The sequence below is a fragment of the Budorcas taxicolor genome, chromosome 5 (genome assembly GCF_023091745.1).
Source record: "Budorcas taxicolor isolate Tak-1 chromosome 5, Takin1.1, whole genome shotgun sequence".
Lineage (NCBI taxonomy): Eukaryota > Metazoa > Chordata > Mammalia > Artiodactyla > Bovidae > Budorcas > Budorcas taxicolor.
This window is the reverse complement of record NC_068914.1, coordinates 38,242,633-38,264,356: the sequence shown is the minus strand read 5'-3', so window position 1 is coordinate 38,264,356 and position 21,724 is coordinate 38,242,633. Positions and strand designations below refer to the sequence as shown.

At 43.7% G+C, this 21,724-nt stretch overlaps 1 protein-coding gene across 1 annotated transcript in view; it reads left to right on the top strand.

The window, feature by feature from the left end:
- Window positions 1-21,724, top strand: part of SLC35F3 (solute carrier family 35 member F3) — a 410,193-nt gene that overhangs the window by 374,825 nt on the left and 13,644 nt on the right. Inside the window, exon 4 of the mRNA XM_052640362.1 lies at window positions 18,694-18,913. Coding sequence (XP_052496322.1) covers window positions 18,694-18,913 — 220 coding nt within the window. The remainder of the gene's footprint in view (window positions 1-18,693; window positions 18,914-21,724) is intronic.

The window sequence follows — 21,724 nt, the reverse complement described above, 5'->3', positions numbered from 1 at the left end:
TTCACCAGTTTGATTTTTCAGAAACTATTTTCTGATTTTCTTATTCCTTTTACTGTCTTCCTAGCCAGAACCCACACATTTAACTGTCTTTTGTGTATCCAAATGTACTTAAATGACATTTTCTCTCTCTCTCTCTCTCTTTTTTTTTTTTGCCATGCTGTGTGGCATGTGGGATTTTAGTTCCCCAACCAGGGATCGAACCCATGAACCATGTGGGGGAAGCGTAGAGTCTTAACCACTGAACCACCAGGGAGGTCCCATTAAATGACAATTTATATTAACAGGCCTTAAGACCTATGAACGGAAGGAGATGAAAGCATATAGCTGTGGTTACAGTTCTAATTTTGCCATGCCTATATTTCCAATCATGATTTTTATTTTCAGTAAGTATAGTTGGTATTTGCAGCAGAAAGGAAGCCCAAATTAATCATTTCATTTAATTATAATTTTTATTTCATACATTAGGCAATCTCTCTTTTTTAATCTATTGACCTGCTGCTGCTGCTGCTAAGTCCCTTCAGTCGTGTCCGACTCTGTGTGACCCCATAGATGGTAGCCCACCAGGCTCCTCCATCCCTGGGACTCTCCAGGCAAGAACGCTGGAGTGGGTTGCCATTTCCTTCTCCAGTGCATGAAAGTGAAAAGTGAAAGTGAAGTCGCTCAGTCGTGCCAACCCTTAGCAACCCCATGGACTGCAGCCTACCAGGCTCCTCTGTCCTTGGGATTTTCCAGGCAAGAGTACTGGAGTGGGTTGCATTTCCTCCTCCAATCTATTGACCTACTCAAATCTATATATTTTTGATCTTCTACTATGTGTGTATGTGTGTTTCCCTGAAATTGGATAACATATTTTATCACCATCAATATATAGTAACATGAATGCAAGCTTATTTAATACAGACTGTGGACAGGGATGAAGTGAACTGAACTGAAAGTCACTCAGTCATGTCCGACTCTTAAATTGCAAGCGAATTCTTTACTAGCTGAACCACAAGGAGGGCGGGGGTGAACAGGGGTGGTTGGGATCAAAAACATTGTCTGGTGGAATTATTCCAATGACTCTGATAAGAAAGAACCTAGTACAGAGATCTGAGCCACAAGTACAAAAGCACACCAGCGCCTCTGAATATAGACAGATCCGAGAAGAAAATCGGTAGTCTTCTTCCTAGCGCTCAACACTGGATTTACTCCTAGGGATCTAAGCTAAGTCCTGAGCTCCCTGCCCTGGCACTGAGTTGCATCCCCCTGGCACCACACTGCACTCAATGTGGGGGATCTCTGCCTGGTATCAGCTGGGGGTGTCCTGCGTGTCCTCCCAGACATAACACATCACCATGTTTTTAATGGAAAATAGTAAAATGACAGAATTAAAACTAAACGGAGCATTAATTACACTAAATGTAAATAAATTAAAGTCTTGATTAAAAGATTCGTGGAAGGATAAACTGGCACAACTAATTTTGAAAACCATTATTCGTATGTGCATGTATCTATGTGTATGTATGTTAAGTCGCCTCAGTCTTGTCTGACTCTTCGCAGCCCTGTGGACTGTATCCTGCCTGGCTTCTTCGTCCATGGGATTCTCCAGGCAAGAACACTGAACTGGGTTGCCATGCCCTCCTCCAGGGGATCTTCCCAACCAAGGGATCGAACCACATCTCTTATGTCTCCTCCATTGACAAGTGGGTTCTTTACCTCTAGCACCATCTGGGAGGAATGTATCTATATACAGTATATAGATATCCTCGGAAACTTCATTTCCACTCTGTGATATATATCCAACATAAATGCATACAGATGTGCACCGAATATATGTAAACGTTCATAGCAACACTGCTCATAATCCACACCACTCAATGTCTTTCAACTATAGGATGAATAAATAGTGGAACATTCATAAAGTTAGATGCTGCATAGGAAGTGAATTACTGGTACTTACAACAATATGGATACGCTCTCTCAGACATAATACTGAGTAAAAGAAACCAGACACTAAAGAGTACATAATGTATGGTTCCAACTTTATCAAGATGAAAAAAATAAATATGGAGATAGAACTCTCTATACTGACTGTATAATACCTAAGGGGGTAGATAATGACTAGGAGAGGGCTCAGGGGAAGTTTCTGGGGTATGAGTATATATTCTGTATCTTGGTAGAGATATGTGTTTTACTTTATAAAAATTAAACTGTGTGTTTTTGTGCACTTAAATATATGTTATATATTTTTAAAGATTTTTCTAAAAAAAAAGTAAAACATTTTATTTACAGTATTGTCAAAAAGAATAAAGTATTTAGGAGCAAACATAACTAAGGAGGTGAAAGACTTACATGTAGGAAACTACAAAATATACCAGAAAAAAATTAAAGAAGACACAAACAAATGGAAAGACATCCAGTGTTCATGGATGGAAGACTTAATGTTGATAAGATATCACTGATGCCCAAAGCTATCTACAAATTTAATGCAATCCCTATCAAAATCCCAACAGCATGTTTTCTCAGAAATAAGAAAATCTACCCTAAAATTTATACGGAATCTCAAGGGACACAAAACAGCCAAAACAATCTTGAAAAACGAGAACCAGGTTGGAGGTCTCACACTTCCTGATTACAAAACTTATAAAGCATAGTCATTAAAATTGGCTTGAAATGTGGTATTGGCATGAAGATAGACATATACACCAACAGAATAGAATAGGGAACCCAGAAATAAACCCTCACATATGTGGTCAACGATGTTTGCACAGGTGCCAAGACCATCCAATGGGAAAAGGACAGTCTTTTCTACAAATACTGCTAGGAAAGCTGACTATTGACATGCAAAAGAAAGAAGGTAGATCCTAACTTTTTACACTATACAAAAATTAATTCAAAATGAATCAAATTTCCAAGAGGTAGCACTATAAAACTCTTCGAAGAAAGCACAAGGGCCTTTTTTGGCATTATATTTGGAAATGATTTCTTGGGTATGACACTGAAAATACAGGCAACAAAAGTAAAAATCAGATGCCTTCGAAATTTAACATCCTTTTCCATCAAAGGGCACAGTCAACAGAATGAAAAGGCAATCTATGTAATGGGAAAAAATTGCAAATCATTTATCTGATAAGGGGTTAATATCCAGAATATATGAACTCCTACAACTAAACAACAAAAATAAACAATGAAAAAATGGGTAAAGGGCTTGAATAGACATTCTCCAAAGAATAGCAAACAAGCTTATGAACAGGTGCTCAACAGCACTAATTATGATGGAAATGCAAATCAAAAGCACAATGAGGTGTCACCTTATATCCAACCAGTGTTGACAAGGATGTGAAAAAAATGGAGCCCTTGTGCACTTTTGGTGGAATGTAAAATGATGTGACCACTAGGCAAAACAGTGTCATAATTCCTCAAAAAAAAGAGAAAAGTAGAATTATAGTATCCAATAATTCTACTTCTGAGTTGTTGTTTTTGTTCAGTCGCTAAGTTGTGTCTGACTTTTTGTGATCCTATGGACTGCAGCACACCAGGCTTCCCTATCTTTCACTATGTCCTGGAGTTTGCTCAAATTCATGTCCATTGAGTTAGTGACATTATACAACCGTCTCATCCTCTGCCGCCCCCTTCTCCTTTTGCCTTCAATCTTTCCCAGCATCAGGGTCTTTCCCAATGAGTTGGCTCTTCGCATCATGTGGGCAAAATATTGGAACTTGAGCCTGAACTTCAGCATCAGTCCTTCCAATGAGTATTCAGGGTGGATTTCCTTTAGGATTGACTGGTTTGATCTCCTTGCTGTCCAGGGGACTCTCAAGAGTCTTCTCCAGCACCACAGTCCAAAAGCATCAATTCTTTGGCACGCAGATTTCTTTACAGTCCAGCTTCTGGGTTATATACCGCTTTGGGGTATATGTAAAAAAGCATTGAAGTCAGGGTCTCAAAGAGGTATTTGTATATCGAAGTCCATAGCAGCGTTATTCACAATAGCCAAGAGGTGGAAGCAACCGAAGTGTCCATCAATAGATGAGTGGATAAACAGCATGTGATATATATACACACAAAAGAATATTTTTTTACACAAATGAATATTATTCAGCCTTAAATGGAAGGAAATTTTGACACATGCCACAACATGGATCAACCTTGAGGACATTACGCTGAGTGAAATAAGCCGGTTACAGAAGGACCAATACTGTATGACCCCCCTTACTTGACGTACCTATTAATACAATAGGCAGTTTACAGAGACAGAAAGTAGAACGGCAGTTGCCAGCAGCTGTAGGAGAGGGAATGAGTAGTGGTCATTTAGAGTACAACGTTTCAGCTTTGGAAGATAAAAAGGGTTCTAGAGATCGGTTAGCTAATAAGGTGAATGTTTTTAATGCCACTGAACTAAATAATTAAACATGGTTAAGATGGGGAACTTCCCTGATGGTCCGTGGCTAAGATTTCACACTCCCAATGCAGGGGACTCAGGGTCAGTCCCTGTTCAGGGAACTCGATCCCACATGCTGCAACTAGGACCTGCTGCAGCCAAATAAATACTTTTTTAAAGAATCTAGTGCATAGATGTGATCAAAATTCAATGAGGGGAAAAAATTCATATGGGGAAAAAAAAGGGGAAATGGTAAAGATGGTACCTTTTGTTATCTGGATTTTACCATGATTTTTAATTTTTTTTTAAGAAATAAAGCAAACAGAGGAGGGAGAGAGAGAGACAGACAGACAGCATGAACCTTGGGATCCAAACTTAGCTGCACCTGAGAATCATTTTGGAAACTTTTAAATACAGCACAGTCTCATTTTAATGCAAATTTGCAGTAACAAAATACAGGTATGACTAATGTTTCATTTATGCATAAAATTTCAAATAATGTGACTCCCTTGAGATTTTAACAGTTAAACAAGAATCACAGTTTCAACTTGGAGCGAACTATAAATGCCAAGTGGCAGTGTTAACATGAGTTGCAAACAGAAACACAGTGCTACTGCGGGAAATACATCAAGAAATATACGTTTTGCATTATGGAATGCTGTCAGAAATGTCACTCTCATTAAACTGCACCATTCTCGACTGAATCCTAGGCCCCTCGAGGAACAGTATGATTGGATATGTTTAGAGACGAATCCAGTTCAGTTCAGTTCAGTCACTCAGTCGTGTCCAACTCTTTGCAACCCCATGAATCACAGCACGCCAGGCCTCCCTGTCCATCACCATCTCCTGGAGTTCACTCAAACTCACATCCATCGAGTCCGTGATTCCATCCAGCCATCTCATCCTCTGTCGTCCCTTTCTCCTCCTGCCCCCAATCCCTCCCAGCATCAGAGTCTTTTCCAATGAGTCAACACTTCACATGAGGTGGCCAAAGTACTGGAGTTTCAGCTTTAGCATCATTCCTTCCAAAGAAATCCCAGGGCTGATCTCCTTCAGAATGGACTGGTTGGATCTCCTTGCAGTCCAAGGGACTCTCAAGAGTCTTCTCCAACACCACAGTTCAAGAGCATCAACTCTTTGGTGCTCAGCTTTCTTCACAGTCCAACTCTCACATCCATACATGACCACAGGAAACACCATAGCCTTGACTAGACGGACCTTAGATGAATCCAAGCAATTTGTATTTTTAAAAGCTCCCTGAGATTTCTAAGACTGATGGTGTGTGCATCAGTGCTTGAAAACCAGTGGAGTGGGTTGCCGTTTCCTTCTCCAGGGAATCTTCCCGACCCAGGTCACCCACATTGTAGACAGACGCTTTACCGTCTGAGCTACCAGGGAAGTCCCCAGAAAGGAATAAACACATTCATTCTGTTAGAAAAAAAAAATTATTTACACATATTATGGGCTAAGTTCTAGGGATATAAAATGAAGCAGAAATATAATGACCACATGGATCTTGCATTCTAGTGAAGAAGTCAGGTGATTAAATAAGCAGTTACAATAAAGGATGCTACACCTATGATGAGGCTTCCAGGTCATTGGAAGCATACGTGAGGCACTTCATTGAAGAGGATGTATAAGCTGATACCCAGTGGTTGGAAAGAAACCACCTAAAGAAGGAGGAAGAGTATTTCGAGGGAATAGAGAATCCAATGAGACCCAGAGCAGAATAAAGAGCATTGAAGCCAAGTGACCGAAACATTTTCAAAGTGGCTTAAATTCCGAGTAGCGAAGGAGAAGTGATGGGTAAAGCTATGGGATGGGCAGAGGCCAGTTCAGGATGGACCTGGTAAGCCTGTGGGGAGCTGGGCCCTCATCCTACATGAAAGTAAGGGAAAAGAAGGATCTCTCTCTGATTGTAGCATGGAGTATGGAATGGGTTGAATTGGAGGAGAGGCAACTATGAAGGGAAGCTCCCAGCAGCCGTGGTCCAGTTGAGAAGGAACAGAGGCAAATGTGGTCACAATGATAAGAAACTTAGGAGAAATAAACCTTGGTGAGGAATTAGATGTGAAAGGGGAGAAGGAGATGTTAAGAGCGACTCCCAAGTGTCTAGCAACTGTGGTACCTGTTGGCCTTCCCTGGTGGCTCAGAGGATAAAGCGTCTGCCTGCAATGCAGGAGACCCGGGTTCGATCCCTGGGTTGGGAAGATCCCCTGGAGAAGGAAATGGCAACCCATTCCAGTATTCTTGCCTGGAGAATCCCATGGACAGAGGAGCCTGGCGGGCTACAGTCCCCAGGATGGCGAAGAGTCAGACATGACCGAGTGACTTCACTTTCTTTCATGTTCACTTTCTTTATGGTGATTATACAGTGGAAGTGACAAACAGATTCAAGGGATTAGATCTGATAAGAGTGACTGAAGAACTATGGACAGAGGTTCGTGACATTGTACAGGAGGCAGTGATCAAGACCATCCCCCAAAAAAGGAAATGCAAAAAGGCAAAATGGTTGTCTGAGAAGGCCTTACAAATAGCTGAGAAAAGAAGAGAAGTGAAAGACACAGGAGAAAAGAAAAGATAAGCCCATTTGAATGCAAAGTTCCAAAGAATAACAAGGAGAGATAACAAAGCCTTCCTCAGCAATCAATGCAAATAAATAAATGAAAACAATACAATGGAAAAGTCTAGTGATCTCTTCAAGAAACTTAGAGATACCAAGGGACCATTTCATGCAAAAATGAGCACAATAAAGGACAGAAATGGTATGGACCTGACAGAAGCAGAAGATATTAAGAAGTGGGGGCAAGAATACACAGAAAAACTGTACAAAAAAATCTTTATGACCTAGATAACCATGATGGAGTGGTCACTTACCTAGAGCCAGACATCCTGGAATGGGAAGTCAAGTGGGCCTTAGGAAGCATGACTATGAACAAACCTAGTGGAGGTGATGGAATTCCAGTTGAGCTATTTCAAATCCTGAAAGATGCTGCTGTGAAAGTGCTGCACTCAATATGCCAGCAAATTTGGAAAACTCAGCAGTGGCCACAGGACTGGAAAAGGTCAGTTTTCATTCCAATCCCAAAGAAAGGCAATGCCAAAGAATGTTAAAACTACCGTACAATTACACTCATCTCACAAGCTAGCAAAGTAATGCTCAAAATTTTCCAAGCTAGGCTCTAACAGTATGTGAACAGAGAACTTCCAGATGTTCAAGCTGGATTTAGAAAAGGCAGAGGAACAAGAGATCAAATTGCCAACCAGAAAAACATCTACTTTTGCTTTATTGACTACACCAAAGCTTTTGACTGTGTGGATCATAATAAACTGAGGAAAAATTTTAAAGATATGGGAATACCAGACCACCTGACCTGCCTCCTGAGAAATCTGTATGCAGGTCAAGAAGCAATGGTTAGAATTGAACATAGGACAACAGATGGGTTCCAAACCAAGAAAGGAGTACATCAAGGCTGTATATTGTCACCCTGCTTTTTTAACTTCTATGCAGAGTACATCATGTGAAATGCTGGACTGGATGAAGCAAAAGCTGGAATCAAGATTGCCAGGAGAAATATCAGTAACCTCAGATATGCAGATGATGCCACCCTTATGGCAGAAAGTGAAGAACTAAAGAGCCTCGTGATGAAAGTGAAAGAGGAGAGTGAAAAAGTTGACTTAAAACTCAACATTCAGAAAACTAAGATCATGGCATCCGGTCCCATCACTTCATGGCAAATAGGTGGGGAAACAGTGGAAACAGTGTCAGACTTTATTTCTGGGGACTCCAAAATCACTGCAGATGGTGACTTCAGCCAGGAAATTAAAAGACGCTTACTCCTTGGGAGAAAAGCTCTGACCAACCTAGACAGCACATTAAAAAGCAGAGACATTACTTTACCAACAATGGTCTGTCTAGTCAAAGCTATGGTTTTTCCAGTAGTCATGTATGGATGTGAGAGTTGGACTATAAAGAAAACAGAGCACTGAAGAATTGATGCTTTTGAACTGTGGTGTTAAAGAAGACTCTTGAGAGTCCCTTGGACTTCAAGAAGATCCAAGCAGTCCATCCTAAAGGAAATCAGTCCTGAATATTCACTGGAAGGACTGATGCTGAAGCTGAAACTCCAATACTTGGGCCACCTGATGTGAAGCACCGACTCATTTGAAAAGACCCTGATTTGGGGAAAGATTGAAGGGTGAAGAAGAAGGGGATAACAAGGATGAGATGGTTGGATGGCATCACCGATGTGATGGACATGAGTTTGAGCAAGCTCCGGGAGTTGGTGATGGACAGGGAGGCCTGGCATGCTGCAGTCCTTGGGGTTGCAAAGAGTCGGACATGACTAAGCGACTGAACTGAACTGACTATGGTGATTGAGCATTGGGGGGAAAGATGGGCATTCATTAGGAAAGGCTGAATATTCAGTTTCTGGTGTCCAGAATGCGGATGGTACCAGATTGGAGAAGTTTCTTCACTAGACAGTGACTGGCTGGCCTTTGAAACCTTGATTGTAGATGAGATTGCCTCAGTCATTGTTTGCAGGGTAATAAGAGAGTGGACTAGAAGAGAACCCTGGAAGATACCAAGGATGCCTTGTGAGGGTGTGGATAGGTGGGAGGAAGCCCAGAGGAGTGTGCTGAGTTGGAAGTCAAAAAGGGTGTTTCAGGGAGGAACAGTCAGTGATGGTTTCCAAAAGTAAGATCAAGACCTGAAAGTGCCTGTTGGATTTAACAACAGAATGTCGCTGGTAACTGATCTAGGGGTTTGGGTGAGTGGTGAGAGCAGACATTGAATCAGGGTGAGCTGAGGGTGAGAGAGGTGGTCATGGGGGACGTGAATGCCAGGACTCTTCTAAAAGCTTGGCTCGGAAAGAGGGCTGGAGAGAGGAAAAGGGGTTGATGAGATGCTTGCTCTTGCTTTGGGTGGGGGCGAGCATTTTGTTAGTATTAAGCTTGGTGAGGCTTAGACATGTTTAATGGTGATGGAAAGGATCCAGAAGAGAAAGGGGGTCTTTGGGAGTGTTTACTGAGGAGTGAGCCCAGGCTGCAGTTCAGTCAAACTTGAACTGGAGAGCATCACTTAATCTGTCTGAGTTACAGCATCTTTTTTTAAAAAAAAAAAAAAAAAACCACTTTATTTCTTTAAATATAAAGGGACAGAGAGGCCTGGCGTGCTGCAGTCCATGGGGTCGCAGAGTCTAGCATGACTTAGCGACGGAACAACAACAAAAACGTTATTGTGTCAGTTTAAGAGTTCCATGCCATCCCATCCTCATGTCATGTCTATGCAGTGGGCTGGCTCCACCGCACACCCTGAGGCTGAGCTGGTCAGGCCCAGCTGGCCTTCACCTCCCCTGCTCCAGGCCCCAGCCCATGTCAGCAATGCCTGGAGTAGCATCTCCTTCTGCTGGGGTGTGAGACTGGGGTGGGAACTGGCTGGTGCAGAAAATGAAGACATCCCCCTTCTTGATGGGGTTCTCTGGCAACACCATCCCCTTACCTGGCACCTTCTTGTAGTCCTTGGGGTGGACAGTGTTACTGGTGGGGATGTTGAGCAGAGAGTCATCTAGGGTCTTCACCTCCATGGAGTAGTGGGTCAGAGCCTTGCTCAAGGAGACGGACATCACAAAGAAGAGGCTGCCGTTCTCCCTGCGGAAGCAAGGGTGCAGTTTCTCCTTTATGATGAAGATGATGTCAGCTGAGATGATGTTGGGATTCTGGTCCCCTTCCTTCTCAAAGGTGATACGTGTGCCCTGCCTTCAACCAGGCTTTACGGCATCCATGAGGATCTCGTCCCTGATGGTAAAGGAGTACCCATCCTCATTCAGCGCTCTTTTAGGAGCTCTAAATTTTCTGAGTTCAATCAAAGAATAGGGTAGGTTTTCTCTCTATCTATGGTTTTCAAACTGCACCCCTCAAAGCCATCTCAGGGCACTCATCGTGGCAGCTTCAGCCACAGCAACCTCTCATGTGTTTTTAAACAGTTTTTAGTTTTTAGCAACTTAATACTGATACATGTACATATCTTGGAAAAGCAAAATAACAGTAAAAGAAGCATCATAAAAATAGCAACTCCTGCTCCACACCTGCTCACTCTCAGTCACGCCGAGTTCTTATGGATATTTATGACAGTTAGATGCACTGATTTCTGTTAGACCCCATCCCCTCTTCACCTGAGTCTGTTCTCTCGTAATGCTATCCCAGTTTTTGGCTAGTTATAAGTGGACAAATTTAACTCATCGACTGTCTCCTTTTACCAGGAACTCCCGTTTCTCCTGCCAGCAGTATTTGCCTCTTTTTGTTGCCTTTGCCTTGATTTCCATTAATGCTTGCTATTTTTTGAAAATGTTCCACCACCTCAGAAACCTGTCAGCATGTTATTTTCCTTGAAAAATTGTTAAGGCCACTATTGCCTGGCTTCTGTTTTTATTGTTGAGATGTCTGATGCTATTATGATTTCCTATCCTTTAGCCCCAGGGCTTCCCTGATAGCTCAGTTCGTAAAGAATCCTCCTTTAATGCAGGAGACCCCGGTTCAATTCCTGGGTTGAGAAGTTCCTCTGGAGAAGGGATAGGCTACCCACTCCAGTATTCTTGGGCTTCCCTTGTGGCTCAGCTGGTAAAGAATTCACCTTCAATGTGGGAGACCTGGGTTCGATCCCTGGGTTGGGAAGATCTCCTGGAGAAGGGAACAGCTACCCACTCCAGTATTCTGGAATGCTGTATTAGTTTCAGGCATATGGGCTTCCCAGGAGGCACAGTGGTAAAGAATCCAGTTCCCAGTGCAGGAGACACAAGAGACTTTGGTTCTATCCCTAGGTCTGGAAGATCCCCTGGAGAAGGAAATGGCAACTCACTCCAGTATTCTTGCCTAGAAAATTCCATGGACAGAGGAGCCTGGTGGGCTACAGTCCATGGGGTCTCAAAGAGTCAGACACGACTGAGCAACTAAGCACATCCTTTGGCCAGTTTTATTTCTCTAGGGAGCGTGAAGTCTTATCTTTATCCCTTTTTTGCCACGAGTATATGCCTTGTCATGGTTTTTCATTCATTTTGCTTGGTACTTGATCAGCCTTTTCATTATGAAGACTCACATCCTATAGTTCCAAAACACTTTCCTGAATTATTTATTTTGTCATTTCCTCCATTTCATTTTTTCCATTTTCTCTTTCTAATGTTCTTTTCAGTTCAATATTAGACCTTCTAGCTTGACCTTCTCATTCTATCTTTTTTTTTTCCTTTGTTTTTCTCTCTCACTCTCTCCCCCTCCTGGAGATTAATCAACTTTATATTCTAACCCTTCTGTTACTTTTTTAAATGTGGCTACTCTATATTTAATTTGAAAAATTGCTGCCATTTTTATAACCATTTATTATTGTGTCGTGGATGCAACTCTTCTCTCCTCTCTCTAAGGATGTTACCGCCTCCCTAACCCGACCTGTATAAATCCTAACTATCCTTCAATTTTGTTGTTGTTGTTATTTAGTTGCTAAGTCATGTCCAGCTCTTTGCAACTCCCTGGACTATAGCCTTCCAGGCTCTTCTATGCATGGGATTTCCCAGGAAAGAATACTGGAGTGGGAAATCCTTATCCAGGGGATCTTCCCAGCCCAGGGATCAAACCTACATCTCCTGCTTGATAGGCAGATTCATGATCACTGAACCACCTGGAATGCCAACTATCCTTCAAGGTTCAACTCAAAACCTTATCTCTTATTAGACCTTCTCCAATCAGTCCAACTCTTGCCACTAGATAGGAATTTTATAGCATTATTATATTCCACACTACTTAATAGGTAATTTTATTTAAACTTGCATTACTTCCTTTTGAGGAATCAGTCTTATCTCCCCAATTTTACCATAATCTTTCAAAAAGAGGGACTATTTACTTGTTTTGCATCAGCTACAGTGCCTTGTCTAGAATTGTGACTATAACAAGTGATAAACAGGTGCTCATTGATTTGAACTAAATGATAAGCCATCCTTATCCCACCAAACCAACCTATCCCAGTGAGAGTTCTTTAAAGAGCCCCAAGAACATAAGTATTTTTAAAATTATGTAAGCGTAGAACTTACAGATTTTTATAGCTTTCCCTGTCTTTCACGGTGTTTCAGTTCAGTTCAGTCGCTCAGTCATGTCCGACTCTTTGCGACCCCATGGACTGTAGCATGCCAGGCCTCCCTGTCCATCACCAACTCCCGGAGTTTAGCCAAACTCTTGTCCATTGAGTCAGTGATGCCATCCAGCCATCTCATCCTCTGTCGTCCCCTTCTCCTCCCACCTTCAGTCTTTCCCAGCATCAGGGTCTTTTCCAATGAGTCAGCTCTTCACATCAGATGGCCAAAATACTGGAGTTTCGGCTTTAACATCAGTCCTTCCAGTGAATACCCAGGACTGATCTCCTTTAGAATGGACTGGTTGGATCTCCTTGCAGTCCAAGGGACTCTCAAGAGTCTTCTCCAACACCACAGTTCAAAAGCATCAATTCTTCAGCACTCAGCTTTCTTTATAGTCCAACTCCCACATCCATACCTGACCACTGGAAAAGCCATAGCTTTGACTAGACAGACCTTTGTTGACAAAGTAATGTCTCTGCTTTTTAATATGCTGTCTAGGTTGGTCATAACTTTCCTTCCAAGGAGTAAGTATCTTTTAATTTCATGGCTGCAGTCACCATCTGCAGTGATTTTGGAGCCCAAAAAAATGAAGTCAGCCACTGTTTCCCCATCTATTTGCCATGAAGTGATGGGACCAGATGCCATGATCTTAGTTATCTGAATGTTGTTTCAGCTACACCTAATTCAGCAGTGATATTTTAGTGAATTCCTTTTATTAAGTGTTCCCTGAAGCTCTCAACAAAAATTTCGTAGGAAAAGCACAACGTTCTTTTCTCAGTCATATTTCATTGATTTAGGAAATATTTAATTGAATTATGCACTTGAAACAACCAAGAACAATGGACACAAGCAGGGTTGGAAGCAAACACATTGAAATCTTTCCCAACATGATTCAGGGTGGTAGGACCTGAAGGGCTTGGGTGTTCTAGGGAGTAACTTGCCAGCTTCAGGCCTTTGTCCTGCCAGGAATGAATGGTGTTAGACCGTCGTGTCAGCCAAGTGGAAGCAGTCAAGAGGGTGTCTACTATCCTCTATTCTTGGTGTACCAAGGAGAGGTCTTTGGCAGAAAGGGATTTGTGCTCATCATCTGTCTTGGGTCCCTTTCCTATCAAGGGTGTATGTGGGTCATATACCCAAGCCAGCTGACATGGCTTAGTACCTAGTCTGAAAACAACTCAGGTTTACTGACTCAGGGACCAATCATCTTAGGCTCATTAGAACCAAAATCTACCCACCTGATCTGTAATCCCCCCGACCATGAATCCTCAGGGGGCCAACAGAGCTCTGCTGGGCCTAGAGATCATGCCTTTTCCATCTCTGGGATGTAGTCGCACTCTGAGTGTGTGCTTAGTCATGTCTGACTCTTTGCAACTCCATTGACTGTAGCCCAGAAGTCTTCTCTGTCCTTGGGATATTCCTGGCAAGAATACTGGAGTGCGTTGCTCTTTCCTACTCCAGGGAATCTTCCCAACCCAGGGATCGCACCGGCATCTCTTGCACCTCCGGCACTAGCAGGCAGATTCTTTACCAACGCGCCATCTGGGCCTTCTCTCCTCCCTACTTCCGATCGGCAACCTGCACTGTTCATTACCCGGCCATACTTGTTCCCCATCTGCCACTGAGACAGCCATTGCACTTCAGATGAGCCAAACATCGATTCTCAGAGAGGAGATACCTGAGTTGTCTTTGTATGGCCCCTTGCCACAACATGAATCATTTTTTATAATAGTCGAGGGAAACTTGGAATTCCTCCTTGTGTTACGTTCCCTTTGGAAGGCTAACCTCTAAGTTTAATTTCAAGGTGTGTGTGCTCAGTTGCGTCCAACTCTTTGCAACCCCACGGACTTTATCTCACCAGGCTCCTCTGTCCATAGAATTTCCAGGCAAGAATATTGGAATGGGTTGCCATTTCCTATTCCAGGGGATCTTCCTGACCCAGGGATCGAACCAGCAACTCTTGCATCTCCTGTGTTAGGAGGCAGATTCTTTACCAGTGTGGCACCTGGGAAGCCCACTGATATTAATGACATTAAATACTTGTCTCTCCTACTGATCATACTCAAGGGACTGATATCACTGTTTCGTGAGCCTTCATGATCACAAACATGAAGGAAGCTGCCCCTGGTCACCATCCCCGAAAAAAGGAGGTGGTTGTTCAATCACTCAATCATGTCCAACTCTATGCACTCCCATGCCTACCTCACACCAGGCTTCCCTGTCCTTCACTATCTCCAGGAGTTTGCTCATATTCAGGTCCATTGAGTTGGTGATGCTCTCTAACCATCTCATCCTCTGCCGCCCTCTTCTCCTTTTGCCTTCAGTCTTTCTCACATCAGAGTCTTTTTTAATGACTCAACTCTTTGCATCAGGTAGCCAAAGTACTGGTGCTTCAGCTTCAGCATCAATCCTTCCAATGAATCTTCAGGGTTGATTTCCTTTAGAATTGACTGGTTTATCTCCTTGCAGTGCAAGGGACCCTCAAGAGTCTTCTCCAGCACCTCAGTTCAAAAGCATCAATTCTTTGGTGCTCAGCCTCCTTCATGGTTCAACACTCACATTGGTTCAAGACTACTGGAAAACCCATAGTTTTGATTATATAGATCTTTGTCAGCAGAGTGATGTCTTTGCTTTTTGTCATAGCTTTCCTTTCAAGAACCAAAGGTCTTTTAATTTCATGGCTGCAGTCACCGTCTGCAGTGATTTTGGAGCCCAAGAAAATAAAACCTGTCACTGATTCCACTTTTTCCCCTTTTATTTTTCATGAAGTGATGGGACTGGATGGCATGATCTTAGTTTTTTGAATGTTGAATTTTAAGCCAGCTTTTTAACTCTCCTCTTTCACTCTTATCAAGAGGCTCTTTAGTTCCTGTTCACTTTCTGCCATAAGGGTGGTGTCATCTGCATATCTGAAGTGTTTGATATTTCTCCCAGCAATCTTGATTCCAACTTGTGCTTTATCCAGTCCAGCATTTCGCATAATGTACTCTGCATATAAGTTAAACAAATAGGGTGACAATATGGGAGAAATCTCAATAACCTCAGATATGCAGATGACACCACCATTATGGCAGAAAGTGAAGAGGAACTAAAAAGCCTCTTGATGAAAGTGAAAGGGGAGAGTGAAAAGTTGGCTTAAAGCTCAACATTCAGAAAACTAAGATCATAGCATCTGGTCCCATCACTTCATGGGAAATAGATGGGGAAACAGTGGAAACAGTGTCAGACTTTATTTTGGGGGGCTCCAAAATCACTGCAGATGGTGATTGCAGCCATGAAATTAAAAGATGCCTACTCGTTAGAAGGAAAGTTATGACCAACCTAGACAACAAATTAAAAAGCAGAGACATTACTTTGCCAACAAAAGTCCATCTAGTCAAGGCTATGGTTTTTCCAGTGGTCATGTATGGATGTGAGAGTTGGACTGTGAAGAAAGCTGAGCACCAAAGAATTGATGCTTTTGAACTGTGGTGTTGGAGAAGACTGTTGAGAGTCCCTGGGACTGCAAGGAGATCCAACCAGTCCATCCTAAAGGAGATCAGTCCTGGGTGTTCATTGAAAGGACTGATGCTGAAGCTGAAACTCCAACACTTTGGCCACCTCATGTGAAGAGTTGACTTTGGAAAAGACACTGATGCTGGGAGGGATTAGGGGCAGGAGGAGAAGGGGGCGACAGAGGATGAGATGGCTGGATGGCATCACCGACTCAATGGACATGAGTTTGTGTGAACTCCGGGAATTGGTGATGGACAGGGAGGCCTGGCGTGCTGTGATTCATGGGGTCACAAAGAGTCGGACACAACTGAGTGACTGAACTGAACTGATACAGCCTTGACATACTCCTTTCCCAATTTGGAACCAGTCTGTTGTTCCATGTCTGGTTCTAACTGTTGCTTCTTGACCTGCATACACATTTCTCAAGAGACAGGTAAGGTGGTCTGGTATTCCCATCTCTTTAAAAATTTTCCACAGTTTATTATGATCCACACAGTCAAAGGCTTTAGCATAATGAATGAAGCAAATGTTTTCCTGAAATTCCCTTGCTTTCTCTGTAATCCAATGAATGTTGGCAATTTGATCTCTGGTTTCTCTGCCTTTTCTAAACCCAGCTTGTTCATCTGGAAGTTCTCTTTTCATATTCTGCTGAGGGCTAGCTTGAAGGATTTTGAGCATAACCTTACTAGCATGTGAAATGAGCACAATTGTCCAGTAATTTGAACATTCTTTGTCACTGCCTTTCTTTGGAATTGGAATAAAAACTGACTTTTCCAGTCCTGTGGTCACTGCTAAGTTTTCCAAATTTGCTGGCATATTGAGTGCAGCACTTTAACGCATCATCTTTTAGGATTTGAAATAGCTCAGCTGGAATTACCATCACCTCCACTGGCTTTGTCTGTAGTGATGTTTCCTAAGGCCCACTTGACTGTGAACTCCAGAATGTCTGGCTGGCTCTAGGTGAGTGACCACACCATCATAGTTCTCTCGGTTATTAAGATCTTTTTTGTATAGTTCTGTGTATTCCTGCCATCTCTTCTTAACCTCTTCTGCCTCTGTTAAGTCCTTACCATTTCTGCTCTGTATCGTACCCATTCTTGCATGGAATATTCCCTTGGTATCTCTAATTTTCTTGAAGAGATCTCTAGTCTTTCCCATTCTGTTGTTTTCTTCTATTTCTTTGCATTGTTCATTGAAGAAGGCCTTCTTATCTTTCCTTGCTCTTCTCTGGAAAGAAGGAAGACTCTTTTGCAAACAGGGGCTGGAGAAAAGTGCATGAAAAGCGCAACTGAACTATTGTATGAAAATTAAAGGGCAAACAGAAATATCAGGTCAGTTAGATGAAAGTTCCGTTCATAGAAAGCCATAATGGAGTCAATTCAATTGAATCAGTGTCTTGGTAAATTTAGTGATTTGACTGTTTTGCCTGTTGCTGGTTTAGAAGCAGCATAGAGTTCAGCAAACAGCAATGAGTTTTCCGTTTCTTCTATGGATGTAATGAACAAAGGCAAGTTGCATTTTAGATTGATGGAAAGAACAATCAAATTAAATTTACAATTGCAGCCAATCCCCTTTGACTCGTTTTCATTGTTCTCCTTGATTGTGGCATTTTCATGTTATTAATAGGTGGCTTGGGCTGCGGCTGTTCTCCACCTTGGTGTATTTGACTTGTTCTAGTTCCATCTTTTTTCCCCTGCTCACTTGCTGGTGTCTGGGCCACACTGGGCCCTGCTGTGAGCTTGGGCTGTGACGGCTATGGCAGCATGTCCTCTCACAGCCCTCTCCTTGCCTGGCTTATCCAGCCCAGCAGAACGATGCTGTCTGCTCCTGGGCAGGGCAGCGGGCAGCTGTCTGCAGAGCCAGCCACTTAGTCCTCTGTTCACACCCTCTGCCCCCCCGCTTCCTCCCCTCCATCCTCTTCTGCCTGAGCAAGGTTGGCTTTCTTTTTCTCAAGCAGTTTTTCAAATACCAGTGATCCTTCCCCTAGATTCTGGAAAGGTGATGTTGGAAAACGTTTGTCTGCAGCTGTTTCCTCAGCTCCTTCTCTCTTAAGCCGCTGAGCTCTTGGATCTGCTCATCCTTCTTGTGATCACCTCTCAGATGATGTGGGGACAGGACCTTCCACATGTGAAATGACCAGCTGAAAAGGCCCTCATGGAGAAAATGTACAGTTAACATCACTGATAAAATAGTCAAAATGTATTAGATGTGCCCAAGAAATGAATGCCACTGCCTGATCCCAGAGACAACTTCATTTGGAGGCAAATTTTTAAAAAATATGTTTTGGGGGTTCTCTTTGAGTGTCCAGGCCCCTGAGAAGAAAGGCCTAGAGACTTCCTGGTCTAGAGACTTCCTTCTTTTACTAACCAAGTAGCAGAATCCCTTAGGTGGTCACCGTGGAACTGGGGCTTCTTTAGATCAAATGGTCCCACCATGACCTTCTCCAAAACCAACCATTCCATACCCAACACGGACCAAAGGAATAATCCACAGTGGCCAATCCCTGTGCTGAGAGCCTCGTGCAGTGCTTTCTTCAGTGGACTAGATTGAAGGGCTTTGGTAGAAAGACGTTGCTAAAATATAATAAAAAATAAAAGGACTCCACCCCTTCCTGCATCTGCTAAAAACAAACAAACAGAAAAAAAACTGGGTAGAGGGGAATAAAAATGATCTGTCTCAACCCAAGAAGATAATAACACTGCCTCTCTTTCCTTGTTTTAGGGAGTGCTGTCGATTTTTTGGAGACAATGGCTTGACTTTGAAGGTGTTTTTTACCAAGGCAGCACCCTTTGGTGTTCTTTGGACTCTCACAAACTACCTGTACTTACATGCAATAAAGAAAATAAACACTACGGATGTCTCCGTATTGTTCTGCTGCAACAAAGCTTTTGTGTTCTTGCTCTCATGGATCGTTCTCAGGGACAGGTTCATGGGAGTGAGGGTAAGTTCCTTATTCTCTGTCTTCTTCCCTCACTCAGTCATGCCAGCCAAAACCTGCCCATCGGCTTGCTTAACTCCATGTGCTGGACCGTTCAGCCTAAGCTGCTAACCACTCTCCTTCTGATTTGCAGCAGAAAAGGAGCCCAGCCAACGGCCAGGCTCTTGGGGTGCTTTGCAAACCTTCTTGCTTGCGAACCATTCTAGACAAGCGTTCATTAAAGCACCTTTCATTTCAAGCATTTCAACAAGCATTCCCTAAAGTGTGTGCCAGTTGGGGTCCCCCCTTAGGGAAGGGGTGATGTATTCAGCCTGCTTCTCACAGTCCCTGCAGCCCAGAGCCCTCAGCTAACACTGCCATAACACTGATATCTAAAACTAAATGTCCTCATCCACGTGGACATGCCCTCTTGGTGGGCCATTTATATGGACAGTGCATTCAATGCCTGAGTGGGCCAGACACACTTAGAAAGTGAAAGTCGCTTAGCCATGTCCAGCTCTTTGTGACCCCATGGACTGTAGCCCCCCAGGCTCCTCTGTCCATGGGGATTCTCCAGGCAAGGATACTGGAGTGGGTTGCCACGCCTTTCTCCAGGGGATCTTCCCAACCCAGGGATCGAACCCAGGTCTCCTGCACTGCAGGTGGATTCTTTACCAGCTGAGCCACCAGGGAAGCCCAGTTCAAATTCTGAACACACTTAAGATCCACTAAAGCTCAGTTCAAATTTTGGAGGGGCAGTTTCACTTGCTTCAACCCCAGAGGAAGGGAGAATGAAATGATACCCCCTGAATTACCTCTTGTTGTCACCTCTGAGACTGAGTAAATGCCCTTAAAATAGAGTCAAACTTAGCTAGTCATATTTTAGAACAATTATGTGAAATATGATAAATGCAGTATGAAACATGAGCCTACAGATAGAGGAGTCCACCCAGGATGTAAGGAACAGACGACATTTAGCCTTGGAAAATGGCAACCCACTCCAGTATTCTTGTCTGGACAATTCCATGGATAGAGGAGTCTGGCAGGCTACAGTCCATGGGGTTGCAGTCAGACACAACTAAGGAACTGAGCAGGCCTTGGGACAGAATCCTGTTGCCTTCTGCTTGTCGCCCTCTGGTGGCCAGAAGCTACCACGGCCGCACTATCACTTTGTCACCAACAGGGACAGAAAGGATTTGAGTAGGCTAGATCTCTGCTAGTCAGAATGCATCGCTTACTCCTTCCTGCACCCTCAGAACATATAGGAAGGCCAGGAAGCTGAGTCCTTTTGGACAGCAGTCCCATTAGAGGGAACCCCGCTGGCACCCAGCAAAGGGGCAGATTCCAGGCTCTCTACTTGTGTCCTTGGCTCACTGTCCTGGGAACAATGACATCACCTTCAGGGTGGCTTCACGCCCACCTCGTTACTCAAACAGCAGTGGGGACGTGAGTCAACTGCTGAGTTGTATTTTTAGCTTGCAGTAGGGGGAAAATTTGTTTTGAGGCTTCGTGTTAATTTTGGAATAAGAACTCAGCTCACTGTGCTACCACCCAGAAAAGCTTTGAGCAAATAAACTATAGAATACATCTCCACAAGAGGTACAGCCAGCAGCAATCTGTCCAACAGCCTGCCTGACTGGATACTGAAGGCTCAGATGTGCTGAGGCCCATGGTGGCTTTCTTTTGAGGCCAAGAGCCAAGAAAAATGCCTGGCGGAGCACTCTCGGGGCATGGCTCTAAAAGTCCAAGGCAGATTCTGGATGGGAACATTACTGGGGAAATATGCTGCAAGGTTCGTTGTGCATCGTGTGGAAGAAAACGTTTTTGAGGTTAAGAGAAGGAGGTGTGAAAATGCTGACTCACAGAGAGCAGAGTGACACACCCAGATCTCTCTCTCATTGCCATGCAAGATCCCCCTCACCTCCCTGAGCTGTGATTCGGTCCTGCCATCCTGGCCACTGGCTTGGTCTGCACTGACCACTGCAGACGGAGCAGATTTTCATACCGAGGCCTTCGGCACGAGGCCAGCACTAAAATAAAGATCCAGGAGCCAGTGTTGGGGATGGAATTTACCAACCTGTAAAGCACCATGCACTCTGATAATCGTCACCCCTCCTAGAAGTGACGTGTCCTCTAAGATCGTCCCACTCCAAGTCAAGGTGGGGCACCTCTTATCATCAGGAGTTCAGAGAGCTTGAAGAAAAATATGTAAGGTGCCAGCAGCTGGGCAGAGTGACAGGGGTCACCCTGGGGAAACAGATGGAGATCTGAGCCCAGGATGAGGCCTAACACGCACGCTTCTCTGAGACTTCTCTCGGACTGCTAGGTGAGCTGCCCACCACCTGCTGGGTCATCGCCAGAGACTGAAGGGAACTGACACTCATTTCCATCCTGATGGCTGAGCACACTGGCCTGAGAGTCACGCAGACACAGAGGACAGATGTTTGTGGAGCAGGCCACATAGAGGGCCTGCATTATTAAGGCTGTGACTGAGATCACAAGAGTTTGTGGTTCCTGGAAAACAGCAGCAGGTCTGCGTCAGGTGGACAGACCAGGAAGAGCAAATGTTCATCTTCAAATGCTGGGGAGGTTGTGGCCACACGTGGCGTCAGAGGCTAGTGTTTGAGAGGAGCCCAATCTGGCCCCCATGTCACCCCGACTCTGCTTTTCACATGTGTCCTGGCTTTCCAGGCTCGGGGGTCATAACGCAACAAGGAGGTGGTAAATCCCAGAGTTGAGGGACAAGGGTTTGGGTCCACTCTCATAAGCTGTTGCATGTTAAGCTAGTTACTTAATGTCTCTGAGCCTTAATGACCTCATTTTAAAATACAGTTG